Source organism: Arvicanthis niloticus, chromosome 17, assembly GCF_011762505.2.
Source record: "Arvicanthis niloticus isolate mArvNil1 chromosome 17, mArvNil1.pat.X, whole genome shotgun sequence".
Classification (NCBI taxonomy): Eukaryota; Metazoa; Chordata; class Mammalia; order Rodentia; family Muridae; genus Arvicanthis; species Arvicanthis niloticus.
The window spans coordinates 24,123,487-24,144,635 of NC_047674.1; the positions used below are offsets into that span (position 1 = coordinate 24,123,487).

A 21,149-nucleotide genomic window follows, 5' to 3' on the forward strand; every position below is an offset into this window, starting at 1 on the left:
TAAAAATCCCTGGTAAACTTCTAAATGTGTGTCCCACAGCAAACAAAAATGGAAATATTTAAAAAGTAGGAGCTGGGAAAGATGGCTCAGCACTTAGGATCATCCATCTTGCAGAGGGTCAGACTTCAGTTCCCAGCAACGATGTTGGGTGGCTTCAAACCACCTGTGACTTCAGGTCCAGAGGAATCCCAACAACCCACTACCATGAGTACCTACACTCATGTGCACATAGCCATACGGAGACAAACACATATAGACATGTTTAAAATAGTATAAATATATATACATATATATTTAAGTGAGGCATGCTTCATTGTGTGGGACTGTTTTGAACACCACAGAACATGTGGCATGCCTGACCACCGCCAGCTCAACCAAAATACTCCCACAGATCCCCAAACAACCTCTGTCCCCAAATTACTCCTCTAGGGAGATGCACTTCCTGCAGAGAGAGCTAGCACCAGGATCCTCTGCTCAGCCTGGGACAGGGCTGACTTTGAGCCCACGGGCAGCTTCAGTGTTTCCCTGCCACAAAGGCTTCCTCCCATCACAGACCTCCGGCTAAGCAGCAGCCTGGAATGCTTCCCATCCTGTTCTCATGCTGTTTCCCTATGGAGCTCTTGCACACTTCTCTGCCATCCCATGAGAGGCACAGAAGCTGCAGGCTTTGTAAGAATGCCAACCGAAGTTGGTACCAGTACAGGGGAACTTTCTTCACCTAGAACTTGTTCTTCTGTCTCGGGCTGGCTTTGAACTCTGAGATCTGCTTGGCTTTACCTCCTGGGATTAAAAGTGTGTACCACCATGCCTGGATCTAAACTTAGCTGGGGAGGATCTTGCCCCAAAGTCCCACTCTCTTAATTTGTTTTCTCCTTGAACACAGGATTCAACTCCGTTTCACTCCCTGGTGCCCCTTTAATACTTGAACCATATATTTTATATTTTTCCTTTCTCAGCTTGCTACACTAAAATGCTCTTCATGAGACTTAATCAGAGAACAAAGTCTGTGATGGGCGTCTCTGAGACTTCCTTTGTCACTGCAGCTAATCTGAGTTTCTTCACCTTAGCCTCAGGCAGTCTCTTCAAACAAGGACAAATCGTAGCCACACTCTTCACCAAAATAACTACAAAAGGTCTCTAAGCTACATATTGAACTTCTTCACCAAAAGCTCTTGGGCCATGTCTGCACCATTCAAATCACACTCAGTAACAACATCTTCCATATTCCTACTGGGATGGTTCATTAAACCCCATTTAAAGCATTCCATTGCTTTCCAAATCCAAAGTTCCAAAATCCACGTTTTTTCCAAACAAAAGCATTGTCAGGCCTGTCACAGCAATACCCCAGTCCATAGTACCAACTCCTATCTTAGTTAGGGTTTTACTGCTGTGAGCAGACACCATGACCAAGGCAACTCTTATAAGGAACGACATTTAATTTGGGCTGGCTTACAGGTTCAGAGGTTCAGTCCATTATCATCAAGGCAGGAGCATGGCAGCATCCAGGCAGGCATCGTGCAGGAGGAGCTGAGAATTCTACATCTTCATCTGAAGGCTGATACCAGAAAACTGCCTTCCAGGCAGCCCACACCCACAGTCACACCTACTCCAACAGGACCGCACCTTCTAATAGTGCTACTTCCTGAGCCAAGCATATACAAACCATCACACAGCTTGTTCCAGAGACTTTTGTGTAGAGTGTTAGGACTCCTCACTCTTGAGCTTCATTCTAAGACACATGGAGTTCTGTGCTTAATTTAGACAGCTCACATCTCTGGAAGCTGTTGGTTTTACTCTTTCCATTTCATGTATTATAACTTGAATGTATATTATGTATTGATATATATACATGGACCAAAATCAAGTGAATTAAATTTTAATAGCTTTGGGTATAAGAAATCCCTGTTCAACACACACACACACACACACACACACACACACACACACACACACACCTTTAAACCTTCCAACATCAATCAAAAAGGAACCTGGACTTCAAGCATGGATGGCTTTTGAAGGAAGGAACCCTCCAACACTCTGTTTATTCCTTCACTAATGATGCAATGAGGTGCAGCATCCTATGTGCCAGCATCCCAGCAGGAGGTCACTTGCCTTCAAAGTCATTTCCTACTCTATACTCTTGGAGCCTAGCTCCATGCCCTGCCCTTAAATGGTGACTTGGTATTCCATTGCAGTTCTTGTTGGGAGTCCTCAGGTGGCTTGTGAGGCCCAAGGATTGATTCCTGAACTCTAAGAAATGAAGTTTAACTCTGACATTTCACAGGCTAGAATGTTTACTCTGATGGATACTTCATGAGCCTATTGGCTTAAAAACAAAGAAAAGCCAAAACCACTTATCTCATGAACACCTAGGACCCTCTTCAACAGCCATGTGACAGTTGTCCATAAAAACATCTAAAACAGCTCCAAATTAAATATAGCTTATTCTAGATGCATAAACATTTTCTAAAACAAGGGACTTACAGAATTAGCTGTGAATTCTTGAGCTGAAGTTTGGTAAACTTAACCAACCAGTGAAAGTCTTTTTTTTTTTTTTTTTAAGCAATTTTAAGTTGCAGTTTATTTGAAATTTTTAAATTTGAGCGGGAAAAAAAATAGTATAAAATGTGCCTTGGAAATCCAATTGAGAAGTAGTTCCAGTTGGTAGCGTGCTTGCTTAATCCAACTTGCAATGTCACATAAACTGGACACGGTGCCACACCCTGAAATCTCATCACTTAGGAGGCGAGAGTGTCAGAAGTTCAAGTATTCTCAGCTACATAGAGTTTGAGGCCAGCCTGGGCTACATGAGATCAGAATGACTTATTTAAGTCTCAGAAGATATGATTACCAAGATTGTATACCCAAGATACAAATTCACAGACCACATGAAGCTCAAGAAGAAGGAAGACCAAAGTGTGGGTGCTTCAGTCCTTTTTAGAAGGGAGAACAAACTACTCAGGGGAGCAAATACAAAGACAGTGTGGAACAGAGACTGAAGGAAAGGCAATCCAGAGACTGCCCCACCTGGGGATTCATCTCAAATACAGTTACCAAACCCAGACACTATTGTGGATGCCAAGAAGTGCATGCTGACAGGAACCTGATAGAGCTGTCTCCTGAGAGACTCCGCCAGAGCCTGACAAATACAGAGGCAAATTCTCGCAGCCAACTATTGGACTGAGCACAGGGTCCCCAATGGAGGAGTTAGAAAAAGGACTGAAGGAGCTGAAGGGGTTTGAAACCCCATAGGAAGAAAAACAATACCAACCAACCAGAGCTCCCAGGAACTAAACCACCTACCAAGGAGTACACATCGAGGGACCCATGGCTCCAGCTGCATATGTAGCAGAGGATGGCCTTGTCGGGCATCGATGGGAGGAGAGGCCCTTGGTCCTGTGAAGGCTCGATCCCCCAGTGTAGGGAATTCGAGGACGGGAGGTGGCAGTGGGTGGGTGGATGGGGGAACACCCTCATAGAAGCAGGGGAAGGGTGATGGGATAGGGGGTTGCTGGAGGGTAGGGAACCAGGAAAGGGGATAACATTTGAAATATAGAGAAAATATCCAATAAAAGAAAAAAATCTTTCATTGTGTCTTCGCAGCTGCCTTTGCCCTCAGTGTGGCCTCCATTGCTGATATGTTCCCCTTGTTCTTCACAGGCATGATTGACAACCTGCTTTCCCCAAATCTGATCGATAGTGCCCTTACCAGGCTGGTCCTCGTCAATGCAGTGTATTTCAAGGGTTTGTGGAAATCCCGGTTTCAACCAGAGAGCACAAAGAAACGGACATTCGTGGCAGGTGATGGGAAGTCCTACCAAGTACCCATGCTGGCCCAGCTCTCTGTGTTCCGCTCCGGTGAGTGCCGTTTGGGTGAAGTCTATTCTCGAATGTGCTAGTAGCTGAAAGGCAAGGTCCCTGGTGTATCCTTGAGTTTGTTAGCCTGCCCTGTGCCCTCCATGGGTCACACACGTGCACCTGCCCTAGAGCTATCTGGGTTTGAGAATGAACACACCACACACACACACACACACACACACACACACACACACACACACACCAGTTAATTTTAATATGCCTTGACTAGCTTAATGGCTAGGCACTTCTAATCTTTCCCGAGCTAACACACAATCCCCTCTGGTATTCCAGAGGTAACATCCTTAAAATCTATATTTTATCTCTGCTACCCTAGACCCAGTCAGCGAAGTAGCCACTAGAGCCAGTTGGATTCTTACATGGTTGGTCCGTCCTATGCCCCCTCATGGTGAATCTGCTTCTTCCTCTCCTCCCCTTGCCCAAGCCAGGGGAATCCTAAAAGTCCCGCCTCTGTTTGTCCTGCCCAGCCATTGGCTGCTGTCATCTTTGTTTGCCAATCGGAGCCAACTAGGGGTAGGGTCCCTCAGTGTCTTACGTACAGACACTCCTGTAAGCAGTTTTGGGAACCAAAATTAACATTATAACACAAACAGCATTAGGCCACACCCACTTCACTTGGATACCCTGTCCTCAAGAGCAGATCTTTTGGGGGGGTGGGGTCGAGGAAGTGGGAGACATGGCTCACACCTGGAATGCCAGAACTCCAGAGTGGGTGAAGTTTCTGGGAGGCAAGATTTCTTAAAACCATGTAAAAACATTATGTATTAATATGTCACCTGTGTAGGCTTCTGGGTTGAAAATGTATGATGTACAGATACTTAACAAAATCAATATATATGTACATTAAACATACAAATGATTCTATCAAGTCACCATTAGCAAACTTACACTGCCAAATAAAAATTGTTTCTTTTTTACTTCTCACAGAAATTAGGAAGGCTAATAAAACTCTCTTATGGCTACTGCATAGGATGGGCAGGCCCCTTGAGCATTACTGGTGGTGGGGACCTGTTATCTGAAGGACTTTCTCTATGTCATTTCCCAGCAGCCCCACTCCAGAGAGCTGACTGCCCAAAGATAATCACACACTGGAAAATAAATAGAAGCCAGATACAAAGTTACATTCAGAGCCCTGGGTTCAGTATCATCAGATTTAACCTACCTCAGATGGGAGATATTAAAAAAAGAAAAGTTGGCTGTACATCAAGCATACACAGATTTTTTTTTCTTGTCATTGTCCCTAAACAGTATAATGCAATGGCAGTCCACATTGCATCAAGTATTATGAGTAACAGACAATTTAAAATATTCAGTGGGATTGATATAGGCTACATGGAAAGACCGCACTGAGTGTTACGGATTTTAGCATGCTAAGCGCTGTAAATCCTGAGACATGACTGTGCTCTGGAACGCAGGTGGTAATTAGATTTACAACTACAGAAATAGGAAGATTATGCAGTGTGTATCTGATTTCCGAAGGCAGGTTATAAAACAGCAGATGCTGAGGAACCATGCTTACAAAAATACTTTCTGTACATTTGTCTATACAGTTATATCTTGGAGAGTGGTTCAGTAAGATGTTCACAGTGGTAGGATTTCACACAGATTTCCATATTTAAAATGGAAGTGTCCTGTGTAGGGATGTGTGTGTGTGTGTGTGTGTGTGTGTGTGTGTGTGTGTGTGTATGTGTGTGCGTCCTGTGAATGCCAGAGGAAGACATTGAGTTCTGCTTACGTTCTTTTTTTTTTTGAGACAGGGTTTCTCACTGAGCCTGGTGCTAACAGCCAAAATGCTCTAACAATCTTCCTGTGGTCTCCTAGTTTCTATGTGGTTTCTGGAGATTGGAATTTAAGGCCCCTTGCTTACACAGAGAGCTTTCTTCCCCTCTCTCCAGCCCCTGAATTTGCTTCTTAGTGAGTGTGTATCATCAACCTTACCGATAGGAGAAAGAGTCTCCCATATATACCATTCTTTCCATGGTGCAGATAACCATGACTGCTTATCTTTTACATTTCACGTCATTAAAACATTCTTGACCCACCTTAAATCTCTTCCTTGTCTGTATGTCAGTCTTCAAGTCTCCAGTCTATACTGGACCCCTCGGTGCCAAATATTCCCTTTTATTTCTTTTTATCTTCCTTTAAAAAAAAAAAAAGATTTGTCTTTTAATTCTGTGTGTGCAGATGCCCACAATGGCCAAAAGAGGGCATCTGATACCCTGGAGCTGGAGTATCTGAATTCTCATTCTCTACAAGGACAGAGCACGCTCTGAACCACTGAGCCACCTCTCCAGCCTCTACATATGTCCGTATTCATATTCGTCCCCATTGCATCTAGTTGACCATGGTGCCGGCTACCTGTGGTAGATGTTAAGTCATGGCTCCTGAATGTATTATCAGAACACGTTCCATCTCGTCAGTCAGCAGTCTTCTGGGAGCAAATTTTCCAAATGTACTATTCGATAAGTGTTTATTGAAAAATATCATGTACTTAAAACACCGCAGGGGGTTCATCCTAAATACCAGAGCATAGGAAGTTAGCTCCTTTTTTGCCTGAAAGTCATTCCAGTCATGCTGACCTCCCTGTCCTGCTGCTTGAGGACACCTCAGAATTCTTGCAGCATCGTAGTACATAGCCAGACAGAAATGTTTTATTTTTAAGTAAAATCTTTATGCAGTCGGCCTTCTATTCAAAACAAAACAGAAGATTAAAATACAGTGATTCTTTAGATGTTCCTCTAGGAGATTCAGACATGAAATTTTTTTATAGGAATACGGTATGTTCTTCTTGACTATATAGTCTCTTGTCAAAGAGAAACGCTTAAGGGCGTATACAGAGTTCGGAACTGATTAGTCTAAGAACATAACAGGTATGTACAGATGCATCCTTTTGTGGTGCGGGGGATCAAACCCAGGACCTTGGGCAGGCTAGACAAAGGCTCTACTACTGAACGGCATCCTTGATATAAATTTGTTTTGTCCATTCAGATAAAGGGAGGAATAACAGGAGACATACTCACACACAGGGACGGAGGAAAGGAGAAAGAGGGGAGGGAAGGAGAGAGGGGAGAATATGAGAATGAATATCTCCTTCTCCCTTCCCTTATTCCCTCTCCTTTCCCACCTCCTTCGCCTCAGTGTCTTCAGCCTGAGGCTGCCTGATGGGGCTCCCTTTGTCCCTGGCTTCCTTCCTATGGGAGTGACCAGTGTAGAAACAGCAGGTGACTCGTGAGAGAGAAGAGAAGGCTGTGGCATTAACTTCCCAGTCTCTCCACACAATGACACCAAGGCTGCAGCTTTCTTACACTCCAGGGTCTCAGCTCCTTCCAGAGCTTGGGCATGAGATCAGGGGCTCTTTCCCTCTAGGGCCACCCACCCTACAAAGCTGAGAATGGTGACCATCACTTATAACCTATTTGTAGCAGTTTCCCTGTGTCCTTCCTGTAATTTATATAATGCCTTCATTACAATCTGCTTAAATGACCCAGCCTGATGGCTTGTCTGCTTCAGCCCCACTGTGACTGCTGTAGTGAGCTCAGGACGGACTGTGTAAGTGTTCTTCCTTGCCTCTGTCCCATTTTGTTACAAGTCAGTACCATGGCAGCCTAGGCTCATCCTTCTTGCCCTCCTATCTGCCTGTCATTGGGTCTAGCTGGCATCCCAGCTTGCAGTCTGGCTTTTTTCTGGGTTGTGTGATGTGAGACTGTCACACATCCCCTAGTTTCACAGGTTGCCACCACAGCAGCTTACCAGGATAAGATTGGCTTATATACACGGGCCTGTGAGGAGGGTCCAGCAGGCTTCAGTGGCTCAAGCAGGCATTTAGTTTCATGACTGCAGACCTCTTAGCCTGTTGGCCATTTCAACCCATACATACTCACCTTCTGCCAACACTACCAGCCAGGACTTAAGAGGCTGCTGAGGTGGAACCCACATGACTCAAAGGGCCTGTTGGGTGTTTTCTGGGCCTCTGCCAAGCCTTGGCCCCTTTGCTGAAACACTGCCATTCAGAGAGGATCTGAGTTTGCTTCTCTCCCAAGATGTTATTAGCATCTCTGAGGAGACCCACTTGGCGACATCAAGGCAAGATGGTGGGAAATGAAGAGAGAGAGAGAATAATATTTCTGGCTTGTGCCTCTTAAAGAATAAGCCTTCAAGGATAGACCTTTTTTTAATTATTTAAAAAAAAGCTTTGAAGTGCTGTTTAGTGGAAGGGCATTTCAGGCTCCCTGCAAAGCCAGCTGCCACATGTATAAAACAGGAAGAAGATGGTTCCGGTAACCCCACTTCCTAGGATAAAAACCTCTATTAAGTGCTAGGCATATCATTTTTTACCTATTCTATGAATATATGAAATGTATTTGAAGCCTTTTTTGCATGCATAGGATCACACTGCAGTGTTTATTCCATAACCTGTGTGGTCATTAGCTACTATATCATGGAACTTTTTTTTCAACAATTTGTTAGGATTTACAAGACCAATGTTTAGCTGCACATTATTCCATGGTATAAAACTTACATAATATTTTCTGGCTAGTCAGTTGCTTCTTTCCTCTAATAAATAATCACTGAGTTCTCTTATGCATGCATCTGTGAAGGCTTTGACCACTATTCCTACAGGAAATTTGCTTAAATAGGAATTGCTGATCAAAGTTATTAAAAATGTTCAGCATAAATGCTTGAATTTATACTATAGAGACCTTACCCGGGGAAGGGGGGTCAGGGGGATAACAAATAATCAGTCTGCTATGTATGTATGTGTATGTGTGCACATGCTCACATGTCCGAGGGTGTGTACGGAAGGCAGAAGTCCCCCATTGGGTATATTCCTCAATCACTCTTCAACTTATTTTTTGAGACAAGGTCTCTCACTGCTGCTGCTGTCAGCTAGGTTGGCTGGTCATTGACTCTCCAGGACCTGCCTCTTTCTGCTTCCCTGGAACTTGAATTACAAGTCTGTCACTCTATCTGGGCTTTTCTATGGGTATGGGTCATCATGCTTGTGTGGCAGGCACTGTACCAGGTGGGGATGCTTCCACGGTCCACCTATCTAGTTTCCTTCTTCCTCTGTTTCCAGCTCGTATCCATCCACCTATAGTGCGTCCCCTTTGGCTGTCTACTAAGTTGTAGTTCCCAAGACGAGTTGTACTCTGTCCTTGCCTGCCAAGATCTCCCAACACAGCACTTGTGTTGGTTCACCCAGTTCCTTGGGCCTCGTTTCTTCCCCGTCAGCTGTCTTTAGGCCTGCTTTGGACTCTAGCCTGTAATGTATAGACAGCCATGCTCAAGAGGACCTATTTGTCATCTCCAAATACATTTTTCACTTTCTATTCAAGTGGGATGAAGAAATCCACTCAACTGGTAACTCAAGGCCATTACAGAGATGGCCATCAATAGTGCTTTCCTGATAGTACGTATTTAACACACTCTCCTTGATTTTACAGACCATAAAGCATTGGTAGCATTCCAGGGAGTTCAGTTATGTCCTTCCTTGTAGGACTTACCATGGGAATCAGAGTATGGCAAGGACCTTTCTAGAATAAAAGTATTCACATTTTTCTGAGGAAAGTAAATATTCACATATTTCTGAGGAAATACTGAGGGAAGTATTCACATTTTTCATACATGACTCTTGACTAATTAATATCTTTCATCTAAGAGAGAAGGCTTCTTTGTTCCTTTTCCGAATGAGGGGGCAGCTTCATCTTCACAGAAGAGCACAGTGCATTTTGCAAATGTTGGGGTTTAGGCATCTTAGGATATAACACTTTAAAAGAAATAGCTATGAGACATCCAGAGGCCAGTGCCCATACCCCTTCCATAGAAAACCACTGCCTCAGGTGTGGTTTTCCATGGTAAGTCAGTTCTGTGCCTACACTCTGAGGAATAACCAGTCCTTCAAGAAGTAAGGCACCCAGGCATTATTGGGGCTTGTGGTTTGTAATCCCCACATCTAGCTTTGACAGAGGATCTTGTGCTTGGGGTCAGTCTGGAATCCTGTTTCAAAAATGGTTTGGTGTTTATAAAGCTGCTCCCATCAGTATGAAAGTCTGTGCTATGTGCCAACTTGTGCTGAGTGTGGTGTTTGTACACTGTCTTGCAGCATTTCACTAAAGTCATTGACTGAGTGAGCTATTCAGATTGGCTTTGAATCAGGGTTCTGTGACTCCAGCCTGTGTTCTCAATCTCGTGTTTGCCCTCTGTAAAAGACTATGGGGGTGGGGGGAGGCAGTACTGTAGTCCTTGGGATGGAAGAGAGAGCAGAGGTGTTCATCCATCTCTCGCCTTCTCAAAATGACAAGTTCAAATTAGGTATGGACAGATGCAGCCTCCCTGCCAGTACTGGTCACCCAGTACGGGGTCCAATACAGAGGTAGAAAAGGGTCAAATGTCCAGTGAATGCGTGACTACACAGAACGGTTAACTGTGCTGGTTCTACTGGTCAGTAACGGTGTATCCCATCAAGGCTGGGTCAACCTGTGAACCTGCTTTCCACCCCACCTCCCACCCAGTCCAGTTCATACACCCTGTCATTCACAGCTTCAGTCCTCCTTAGCTGAATCACACACATTTCTGCAGCAAGTGCTGTCTCCGGGGCTTCGTTTTCTGCCCCAGAGCAATAATTTAATAACTATTTCCTGCATTTCACAGTTTCTAAAAATTATCCCCATTAGAACCAGAGACTTGATGTTTTCTTCGAGGATTAAAGGGCTCATTAGGAAGTGGGGTATTTTCCCACTTTCTCATTGATTATTTTTTCAGTTTCTACTGAGACCGTTTTATCACTCGGGCTAAAAGTAAAGAACAAAGTATATATTCACTTTGATTTTTGGGTAGTCCAGACCTAGAATCCAGACCCCTGTGAGCTCACAGCAATTCTGAACTGAGTCTGATGGCACTAGATTCCTTGGCTGTCCTACAGCCCAGTGCGATCTGTGCCTGAGGAGAAGAGATTTCAGCAGTTCCTAGAGAACTGTATGATCTGATGGTAGCAGCTCTTCCGGCATCTTTGGCTGCTGGTGTTTTATAGCTGAAAGTGTTTGTGACAGAACAAGGCTTGCTCTCTTCCTGTCTCTTGCTGTCCTCTTTTTTTTGTGTGTGTGTGTGTGTGTGTGTGTGTGTGTGTGTGTGTGTGTGTGTGTGGTGGTGGTGGTGGTGGTGGTGGTGGTGGTGGTGACCTACGGTCCTCCTTCTCTGAAGCTATGGCCTGTCCAAAGTTCTTCACCTTGCGGTGTACGCTCTTAATCCCAGCACTCAGAAAGCAAAAGCAGGATCTCTTGTGCGTTCAAGGCTAACCTCTTCTACAGAGCGAGTTCCAGGACAGCCAGGGCTGTTATACAGAGAAACATTGTCTCTAAAACAAACAAACAAGGCTGTCCACCAAGAAAAATCCAGTAAAAATCATAAGAATTTGCTGCCTCTTTTCTCTCTTTGTTGTACTTCATGTAGAGGAGGAAAGGGGGACCCCATGAGCACCCTGGTTACTCCTGCCTATTTGTTTCATGTGATTATCCCAGCAACCTTGTGAGCTCCATGCTTTAATATCCCTGCATTTTCATCTGTGTGGAGGGATGGCACGGGGAGACCACAGCACCTCCTCAACCTCACGGAGTGCATCTTTAAAGGTTTAGTGCTGAACACATGCTTTAGAAATCCCGCATCAATTTAGAAATGCCAGCAGGGCCTTTTGACAGTGCGGTTATACTATGCAGTTGCTGTCTCAGGCTGTTCTCTATGGCTCTGTGAGTTTCTTTCCTTGAAAATTTCTGACAAGGGCAGCTAAAGACAGGAAGGGTTTATTTTGGCTCACGGTTTGAGGATATAGTCTATTATATCTATAATTAATGGTAGCAGTGGTTTGAGGTAGCTGGTCATACTGCATCCACACTTGGGAAACAGATGAAACCTGGTACTCACCTAACTCGCTCCTTTTTTATTTAAAAACTGGTAACTATGCGGAATGATGGTGATGCTAATTGGCTCTATGGTAGAAATGTTTTTGCTGTGTGTTGCCTCGGCCGTCATATTGTATACCTTAAATACCATACAACATATTTTCTAAAACAAAGTAGAATGTAAAAACTAAAACAAAGCAAAACTCAAAAGTAGCTTTAATTTATTCTTTTACCCACATAAAGGTCAACTTCTTACAAAGCACCGTGCTGTGAGTACCTAATGATCTAATGGTTCTTACAAAGCGCTGTGTGGTGAGGACCAAATGATCTAATGGTCTACTTACATTCTACTCAGCAGAATTAAAGTGAGCTTAGCGATGCCCAGAGGCATCTGTCTAGACTGAAGACAGAGAATTCTGCACCAGGGAAGAAAGGAGTCATTGTCCTTATCTTTGTCCTTCTGAGGGAGCTATTTGTAGCAAAGGGAACTTTGCAGGCTGAATTACTGTCTTTCTCCTATGGCTTCCCTGGTGACAGCCAGCCACTTGTCCCCTGTCTAGCAGTCATTAGACATACTCTAAATCTGCCTCTGGTTTCTTTAGGGTCTACCAGCACCCCGAATGGCTTGTGGTACAACTTCATTGAGCTGCCCTACCATGGCGAAAGCATCAGCATGCTGATTGCCCTGCCAACAGAGAGCTCCACCCCACTGTCTGCCATCATCCCTCACATCAGTACCAAGACCATCGATAGCTGGATGAACACCATGGTACCCAAGAGGATGCAGCTGGTCCTACCCAAGTGAGTGCCCGTTTCCTTCAAAAAGAAAGGATGCTCTGCTCAGGGGATAGCTGTCATATTGTATACTTGAAACAGGGTGCTAAGATGGTTTAGAGAGAAACAGGCTGTGTTTTCTGAAAGCTTTGTCTGAGACCCTGTGGTGCCTGCTTGTGGTGAGACAACAATGATACTAAAGGCAGCCCTGGCCTTAGAACCCCCAAGAGTGCAAAGTCTTCATGACTCTGTGACAACTTCTGACATATCTCTTTCCATTGGAGAATTTAAAAATACATACATATCTTCGTATGATATGAATTAGAACACAATAGTTGAAGGAGCTTGATGAGATGTCACTGATCATCCAGGCACCCGTTAGAAGCTGTTAAAGACCAAGGCCCATGAGGCTGGGTTCCATCAATATTTAAGGCAGCTTTTTTTTTAATACCCCTGAAATAAATTATAGATGGAATTTCTGATGTTATGACTTGACTTGAGACTAGGGCAAAGACAAACCCAATTCTGTGTGCATCATGATTTCAAATGGCTCAAAGGACACTTTTTCCAGTGTGTGTGGGGGCAGGGGGAGGTAGAATCTGTCTCCTTTCTGTGAACTTTCCCACAATCCACCTCAGTGGGAACAGAGACTCCTAATAACTTTTAAGTCTTGAGTAGTCAGTGTAGTACATCTACAGGTATCGGAAGTCCTTCTCCTGAGGGGGCTGAAGAGGTGACCCTGTGATTAAGAGTGCTCACTGCTCTTGCAGGGGACCTGGATGCTGTCTCTTATCACCCACATGGTGGCACACAACCATCCATAACTCCAGTTCCAGGGGATCTCATGCTGTTTCCTGGCTTCCTTGGGGCCAGATGTACATGCACATGCAGGCATACAGGAAAAATACTTATACACCTAAAAGATAAAGAATCTTAAATGCATCCTAACTCTTCTAGAAAGCGACTGAATAATGTTTAACTAAATATCTGGTATGGATATTGAGTATCATACCTGGATGGCCATGCTCATTGTGAGTGAGTAGAGGGTGTGTTGTCTACTTACCTGGCATTTAAGTGTTAGGTTTAGAAGTCAGGCTGCAGTTCAGAGTGATGACAAGGTCTTACTTAAAGAATCTATTTCAAACTATGCACTGATTTTGTCATGTTTGAATCACTTACAGCATATTTTAATCCTCTCCTATATTTTCCACTTTCCTGTAGGTTCACAGCTGTGGCACAAACAGATCTGAAGGAGCCACTGAAAGCCCTTGGCATTACTGAGATGTTCGAGCCATCAAAGGCAAATTTTGCAAAAATAACAAGTATGTCAAGTTTAAAACATAAACTTCAGGACAATGTTACAAGTCCTTCTTTGCTCAGAAGAAGAAATAGCAAAATCAGGAGTATGTTAGCCTAAACGTGTGTAAATTTTAGTTTGCTGCATTGCCAAAGGAAGGCTCAGTTAGTATTCATCTCCTGCATCTCAGGTGAGGCCTGAGGGACCACAAGGATAAGGACTTCTATATTGCCTCTTACCCAAACACTTGGCTTTTTTATCTTCCTTGATGCTGGGACTTGAACCCACATCTGTGCGCTTCCTAGACAAGTGCTCCACTGCTGAGAAACTTTGTAACCCCAGGGTTTGCCTCTTACTTAGGACTTCATTGTTCTTTATTTTTGAATCCAAATTTTTCCATTGTGTTTGGAAAAAAAAAAAAAACTAAAAGATTTTTGAATTCTCAAACATTTAGCTTACTTCCGCGGAGCAGCTGTAGGCTTGCTTTGCTTCCCGAAATGTATTCTGCCATTTGTCTGAAGTAACGAATTCAATGTGTCTGATTGAGACTATCCTTCACCCAAGCAGCTATTCATAACACATACCTAGCATCATCCTTCTGTATTTGCCAGTCAATGTAACTCTGCCTGGGATTGTTTGAATGGGTCAGGTCTCTGACTTTTATCTATGTTTAGAACACAGTTTCCAATGTTGAACTATAGCTTGGACATGCAAAGGACTCCAGTATGTATTTTAACCCTTGACTGGTAGAGAGTCAGTTTTATTACCAACCCCAGTTGTATGCTCAAGAGTATCTGAATATCTCCTGTGGGAGAAGCACCTGCCCCGTCACCCTTAGCCCACCCTCACACCCTTGCTGGAACTGGAGCTCCACTGATCCATCTTCCCATCCTCTTTTCATTCCTGGTCCCCAGCCCAGCACATTAGCATAACCTGTTAGAAATGTATCTTGGTTTGGATCCAGTCCCCCTGAATCACACCTTTATTTTAATGGAATCCTTGGCCTAGTAAAGTTTGAGAAACCTGTTATCGTCTGAATACTAAGGAGGAGGACCAGGTACCCTGAATCTTCTTGAGCTGTTTGCTTTAACCTTGCAGGTGACCTGAGCCGTATAAACATGTACCTGGTCTCAGCTAGCCATTATTAGAGTTGGCTATTTGTGCAGACAATGCAAAGTCAGGTGGCATTTTTTAAAAACAGTTCTTTTGTTCTCTTTATCCAGACCCATGTCCCATCAGGCTCATGCTGATGAGAGTTGGTGTCCTCTTGGGTAGTAGCAGCCCTGGAATTTGGTTGTTTTTGGAACTGAACTCACTGGAGCATCCCCAAGATGCAGCTGCAGTTCTGTGCCTGGCCCTTCCCAGGAGTTCCCTTCTCATATTGCTGTGCTGTCAGATAGTGTAACTGGGGATATGAAAGCTAGCACTTCCCTGCGCCTAACCAACCATGTGACTAGGGACATATTTCTTAACCTTGTGAGCCTCAGTTTTCCCATCTGAAACCCTCTCTGGGATAGACCGTCTAGTTGGATAATATTATTGTCTTTCTTCTTCTGGAAAAAAAATGGCATCTTTACAGATCTCTGTTCTTTTCATTTTTAAAATAAAATTAATAGTCATCTGAGTTGAAGTGATTAGAGGTGCTAAAACATGGGGTCTGGGAATCCATCCCAGAGGTAACAGTTGCAAATCATTTAGCAGAAGTTGAAATCTACTGCAAGTGACAGCCACCCACGGCCCTCAGTCTGCAGGACTATCGAGTTACTTCTGACCCTTTTCATAAACTGGAATTTGCCATGGCTTTGAGGTGACTCGTGATAACCTTAGATGGCATGCTCATCGAAGAAGTGCTGATTTTGTGTTTTCTGGGAACAGGGTCAGAGAGCCTTCATGTCTCTCACATCTTGCAAAAAGCAAAAATTGAAGTCAGTGAAGATGGAACCAAAGCTTCGGCCGCAACAAGTAAGTGCTGGGTCACACGGCCAGGCCACGTCTAATAGGAAAGCAGACTCTAGGTTCACTCTTCAGCCTAGCAGATTCCTAGGGAGCCTTGCTCCTTGCTGAGCACTGGGGAGGTAGGAAGCTGACCCCTGGGAGACAGCAGTGACATGGGTTGATGAAGTAGTTAATGATCATGGTGGTGGGAAGGGTGAGGAGGAGGAAGAGGAAGAGGAGGAGGTAGGAAGTAGCCTTAGCAGACAGCAGTGAATATGGGTAAACAAAGTATTTGATGATGACAACGATGATGACAATGTGGACATCAGGGGTATAGCTCAGTGGTAGAAGCTTGCCCCTCATGCACAAGGCCATGGGTTTGAACACTTAGCACTAAGAAAAGACAAATCATGTTCGTGTAGAAATTTCATCTAGGAAGGGAGTCACCATCCCCTTAGAAAGAGCTAGCAGTATGTTACTTCAGCCATGCAGTCCTCACTGTCTTCAGCCCAACTCCTCAAGTCTGTAAATACAGCAAGAAAGGAACCAGAGTGGGTATGGCTCACCCAGTCTTCCAATAAAGCTTTATTTATCAAACCAGGGGTTGGCAGTGTAGACCTAGCCCAAGTACCGTTGCATGTTGGTCCCTGCTCTCAGCAGGATAAAACACATCTGGCTACTTTACTAGCTGGAAAGGCTCATCTTTAGATCGAAACAAAACAGCAAGACCAGGAGCATAGCTCCTCCAGGCTCCCCAGGACAGTGTGACGAATCAGCATTGTCTACAGGACTGCACCAGGATTGCTGGGCAGCCATCTTGGACATTACATCATCTGCATCTGCCCTCCTGGCAGATTATAAGGAAGGAAGACCTAAGCTTGTCTCCACCAGCATCAGCAGTCCCATCAGTCATCCGTGTGATGAGATAAGGAGATTGGACTATGAGATTGTAAGCTCATACACTAGCGTCACTAAACATCCTGCTGGACGGTTGACTATTTCTAGTCATGAAACAAAGTTACCACTTCAGTCTATAAAGTCAGCACCTTATTACCTCCTGAATAAATGCTTATGTTTTTTTCTGTCGATTTAAAATAGCACTTAACATAAAGACCTAGAGTATGAGTTTTGATTTAAAAAAAAAAAAAACAAAAAAACCTTTGTCTTCTCTAGGTAACTGCTACATGTTAAATTTGACAAAAATCATTTGTCTGTTTTGCCAACTACCGTTCCAGGCGGGACCAGCTACGTGACTTGTAGAGGAGCCCTGTGAGAATGGGAATATAGACTCCCTTGTTCTAAGTTGTACTAGGGATTTCAAGACCGCTACAGCAGAGTGCTAGGCCAAATCTGGGCCTCCGGGTCAGCACTCTGTGGCTGCTGAGTTAGTCAGCTCGGGCTCCCCTAAGATGACAGAGACCAGAGAACTTAAACAACAAATGTTTATTTTCTCACAGTTCTTGAGGCCGGAAGTCTGGGGTCAGAGTGCCAGCAGGTTTGGCTTCTCTTGAGGTCTTTGTGGGCTCATGAGACTTGCTCATGTGGTTTTGTCATGTCCCTGAAGACCCTCCCCATCTAAATAAGGATATCAGTCCTGTTGGGTCAGAGCCTCACCTCTAGGTCCTTCTGCATCCTTAATAGCCTCTGTGAAGGGCCTGCCTCCATGTGTAATCATATTAGGAACGTAGTGCCTCAATGTAGGAATGGTAGGGAGATACCAATCTATACTGCATGTTATCTAATTGTAATTCTGGGTGATGCACCTTGCCCAGCACAACTTTTGAGTATTCCTTTTCTAAAAGCAAGCCACACCATTCATGCCTTTCAGAAATTTGAGCTAAGTACTGAGCCAGCGTACCAGACACTGGTAGTTATACTACCCTTCTCTCGTTCTCTAGCCTTACCATGGTCCTGTTAAACAGAGCCAGCCATTGGTCAAAGTAGGCAAGTCTAAGCCGTAGGTATCTGAAGAACCTTTCTTTTCAGGCGAGGGTGTAGTTCCTTAGCAAATGACATGCTTAGCAGTCACACTATCCTGGCTCTTATCCCCGCTGTCACAAGAATAACAAAAAGGTGTTTTCTAAGTCAGATATCTGCAGCTAATGAGTTGTGTGGTGATGTAATACAGCAGGTGCAGATGATCATTCTATGTTGCTGTCACAAAAGGCATCCAAATGATGTACCAGAGGAGAAGGCGCAGAACCAACGGTTAAGCATTCTGAGCTGGCCTTTGATAGACAGAAAGGATGTGGGTAGGTTAAAGTGGTCCAGGGGCTTTATCTGCACAGCAGATGGTACGAGTAAAAATAGCTTATAATAACAGCAAGTATTCTCTGGATGCTCATTTGGTGGCAGTCTCTGTCTCAAGAGCGATAGTGTGTTTGTCATTCAGTCCCCGTAAATCTATGAGAACTACATTTATTGTGAAGATGAGGCTTTTACAGAATCAGCCAGACAGTAACTGAGAAGGCCAGCCCAGTAAGTAAATGGTGGTCACTGAGACCATTATAGCATGCCAACTTAACAAGACAAAGCAAACGTATCCTCAGACACCAGCCTCTGGGCGTCCAGTCACTGCCCTGGTACTTAGTGGATAACATATCGCTTCTTCTTCTTCTTTCCATAGCTGCAATCCTAATTGCAAGGTCATCGCCTCCCTGGTTTATAGTAGACAGGCCTTTCCTGTTTTCCATCCGACACAATCCCACAGGTGAGTGGCTCTTCCATGTCATTGCTGGCTGTTTGTGTACAGAAAGGTCTATTGCAGCTATAGTAGCACCCCATCAGTGTGGCTCGTAATCTGTCTTCTTCATGTTGTCTATAGGAGACACTATGGATACTATAACCACACACACACACACACACACACACACACACACACACACTTTAAAAAGAGAGGAAAATGAAGTCTGTGTTACAGAGTTTGGTGGGATCTTTTAACTATTGCCCAGATTGTAGATTTGGAAGAAGGTGGTGGTTTTTAACATATAAAAAAGGTGCAGCATACCCTTTGAAACCCTTGACATCTATTGAATTTTTTCATAATTTTAAAAATATCTCAAATATTACAACAAACTCTGTGTCTTCAGCTTCTTTGAGGTCATTGAGATATAATGCCTTAGGAATTGTCCATTCTAAATATCTTAGCTCCACAGCTTAGACGTGTTAAATTGGGCTCTGATCTTTACTCTGTGTGTGTGTGTGTGTGTGTGTGTGTGTAGTGTGTGTGTGTGTGTGTGTGTGTGATGAGTAAGTAGGGATAGCTGTATGGATACATGTGCACATATATTATTCATGTATGAGGAACAGAGGTCGAATTCAGTTTGTTTGTCATTCCTTAGGTACCGTCTATCCTGGGTTTTTTGAGATAAGGATCTGGGACTTGAAGATTAGGCTAGGCTGGCTGGCTAGCCAGCCCCAGAGACTCTTTCTGTCTCTGTGAGATTATAAATTATAAGTATACATCACCACATTTGTCTTTTTCTATGGGTGCTGGGAATTGAACCCAGATCCTCATGTTTTCATGGCAAACACTTCACCGACTTTGCTGTCTCATCAACCCACTAAAGTCATCTTTTAAAAATAACTGATCAAAATATATTGCATGAAAATTTTTCTTAATTAAATGATAATATTTTTAAAAGATAAATAACTTTTAAAAAATGAGGATAGTAAGGCTGGATACAGGGCTCCGTGGTTAAGAGTGCTTACTGCTCTTGCAGAGGCCCTGGGTTCTGTCCCTAGTGCCCACGTCAGGCAGCTTCCAACTGACACTCTAGTTCCAGATGATCTGATGCCCTATGGCTTCTGTAGGTACCCACATACATTCAGTGCACATAAACTCACACAGGCACACACATACATAACCAGAATAGATCTTTTTAAAAGTAAGATAAGGATAGTAACAGCTCCCCCCACCACCACCCTTTTATTTAATTGTGACGTATAAGCCTGCCTTCATGGAAAGGTTGGCTTCATATCTATGCACTGTGCGTGCGGATGTGTGTTCTCTTTTGCTGTTATTTTAATCAGAAGGTATAGTTCCTTATTCTTTTATCTCATATTTGATGTGTCCTCATTAATGTATCAGAGCTGAGAAGTCCAATACTGGAGCTTCAAGCCACTTGTAGCTGCTTAACCTAAACTCTATTAAAATGACACATAATTAAAATGTCAATGTCTTAGTCACACGGCCCTCAACTCAGCTCTGCGTTTGAGCAGTGCTTACGTTCTATCTCACTTGCACAGTGAAGGCGGAGACTATTTCTGCCTTTGGAGAAAGTTCTATGGAATGGCACAGCTAGCAAAAGGTTGGCCATGGCTTTTTCTCTCCCCAGTATGCAGGCCCCTCTGTCTTACACCATTAATTCATTTTATGATGTCAGACATTATCTCTCCTTAACCCTCTAGGTGCCATCTTGTTCCTGGGGCAGGTGAACAAACCCTGAAGGACGGACAAAAGAAAGCCACGCAAAGCCAAGATGACTTTGCTCTGAAGAAAGACTCCCTTCCCCCACATCTTTCATAGTTCTGTTAAATATTTTTATACACTGCTTTCTTTTTTGAAACTGGTTCATAGCGACAGTTAAGTGATGCAAGTGTTTCTGGTCAGGGCTGTGTCAGAAGAAATGGCTGGATGGCTGGGCTGCTGGACTGAAGAATGAACAGGCAGGTTTCACGATGTCTAGAAGATTTCTTTAAACTACTGATCAAGTTACCTAGGTTAACGACCCTCTCGAGTATTTGCTGTCTGTCAAGTTCAGCATTTTTGTTTCGTTCTTGTTTATATATGTGACTTTCCGGGAGAGTTTTAAATCAGTGTGACAGGAGGGGGGAAACAGACATTTTATAGTAGTTTTTATGGAAAACAATATCATTTGCCTTTTTAATTCTTTTTCCTCTCACTTCCACCCAAAGGCTTGAAGGTGGTAAGGGGCGGAGCTAGCACAGGCCGTAGCCTCTTTGTGTGTTGTTTCTGTCGCTGTTGCTACTGTTGTTTTATATACTGCATGTGTTCACTAAAATAAAGTCGGAAAACTAACGTCTCGCTGGACACAATTTGCTGTCTAGCCAGGTGCCTGTCACTACTGGTCTGTACTCTTTGGATTGGCATTTTTGTATTTTGTATAAGGTTAAAAAAAAAAAAGAAAATAAAGTAAAGTGTTCCAAGTAGTAAAAATTTAAAAGAGGCCATTTTTCAGTTTAAAGGAAAATGATATTTAAAAAAAAAAAAAAAAGCAGTTGTTTCAAAACCTTACCTCCGCCTCTTCTGGTAAGAAGCCTTTTAACTTAGGCAGCTTGCAAGAGTTTCAAAGCCCCTGGACTTTTTCTGTTCTTTTTCTTGCACCTGGCGAGCAGTCACTGTTCTTGTC

At 43.7% G+C, this 21,149-nt stretch overlaps 1 protein-coding gene across 1 annotated transcript in view; it reads left to right on the top strand.

Annotated features, from left to right (window-relative positions):
• Serpine2 (serpin family E member 2) overlaps positions 1-20,818 on the top strand; it is a 62,562-nt gene extending 41,744 nt beyond the window's left edge. Inside the window, exons 4-9 of the mRNA XM_034521758.2 lie at positions 3,661-3,858; positions 12,374-12,572; positions 13,767-13,867; positions 15,718-15,804; positions 18,404-18,487; positions 20,188-20,818. Of these exons, the coding sequence (XP_034377649.1) occupies positions 3,661-3,858; positions 12,374-12,572; positions 13,767-13,867; positions 15,718-15,804; positions 18,404-18,487; positions 20,188-20,225 (707 nt within the window). The 3' untranslated portion in view covers positions 20,226-20,818. The remainder of the gene's footprint in view (positions 1-3,660; positions 3,859-12,373; positions 12,573-13,766; positions 13,868-15,717; positions 15,805-18,403; positions 18,488-20,187) is intronic.
• Positions 20,819-21,149: the final 331 nt, after the last annotated feature.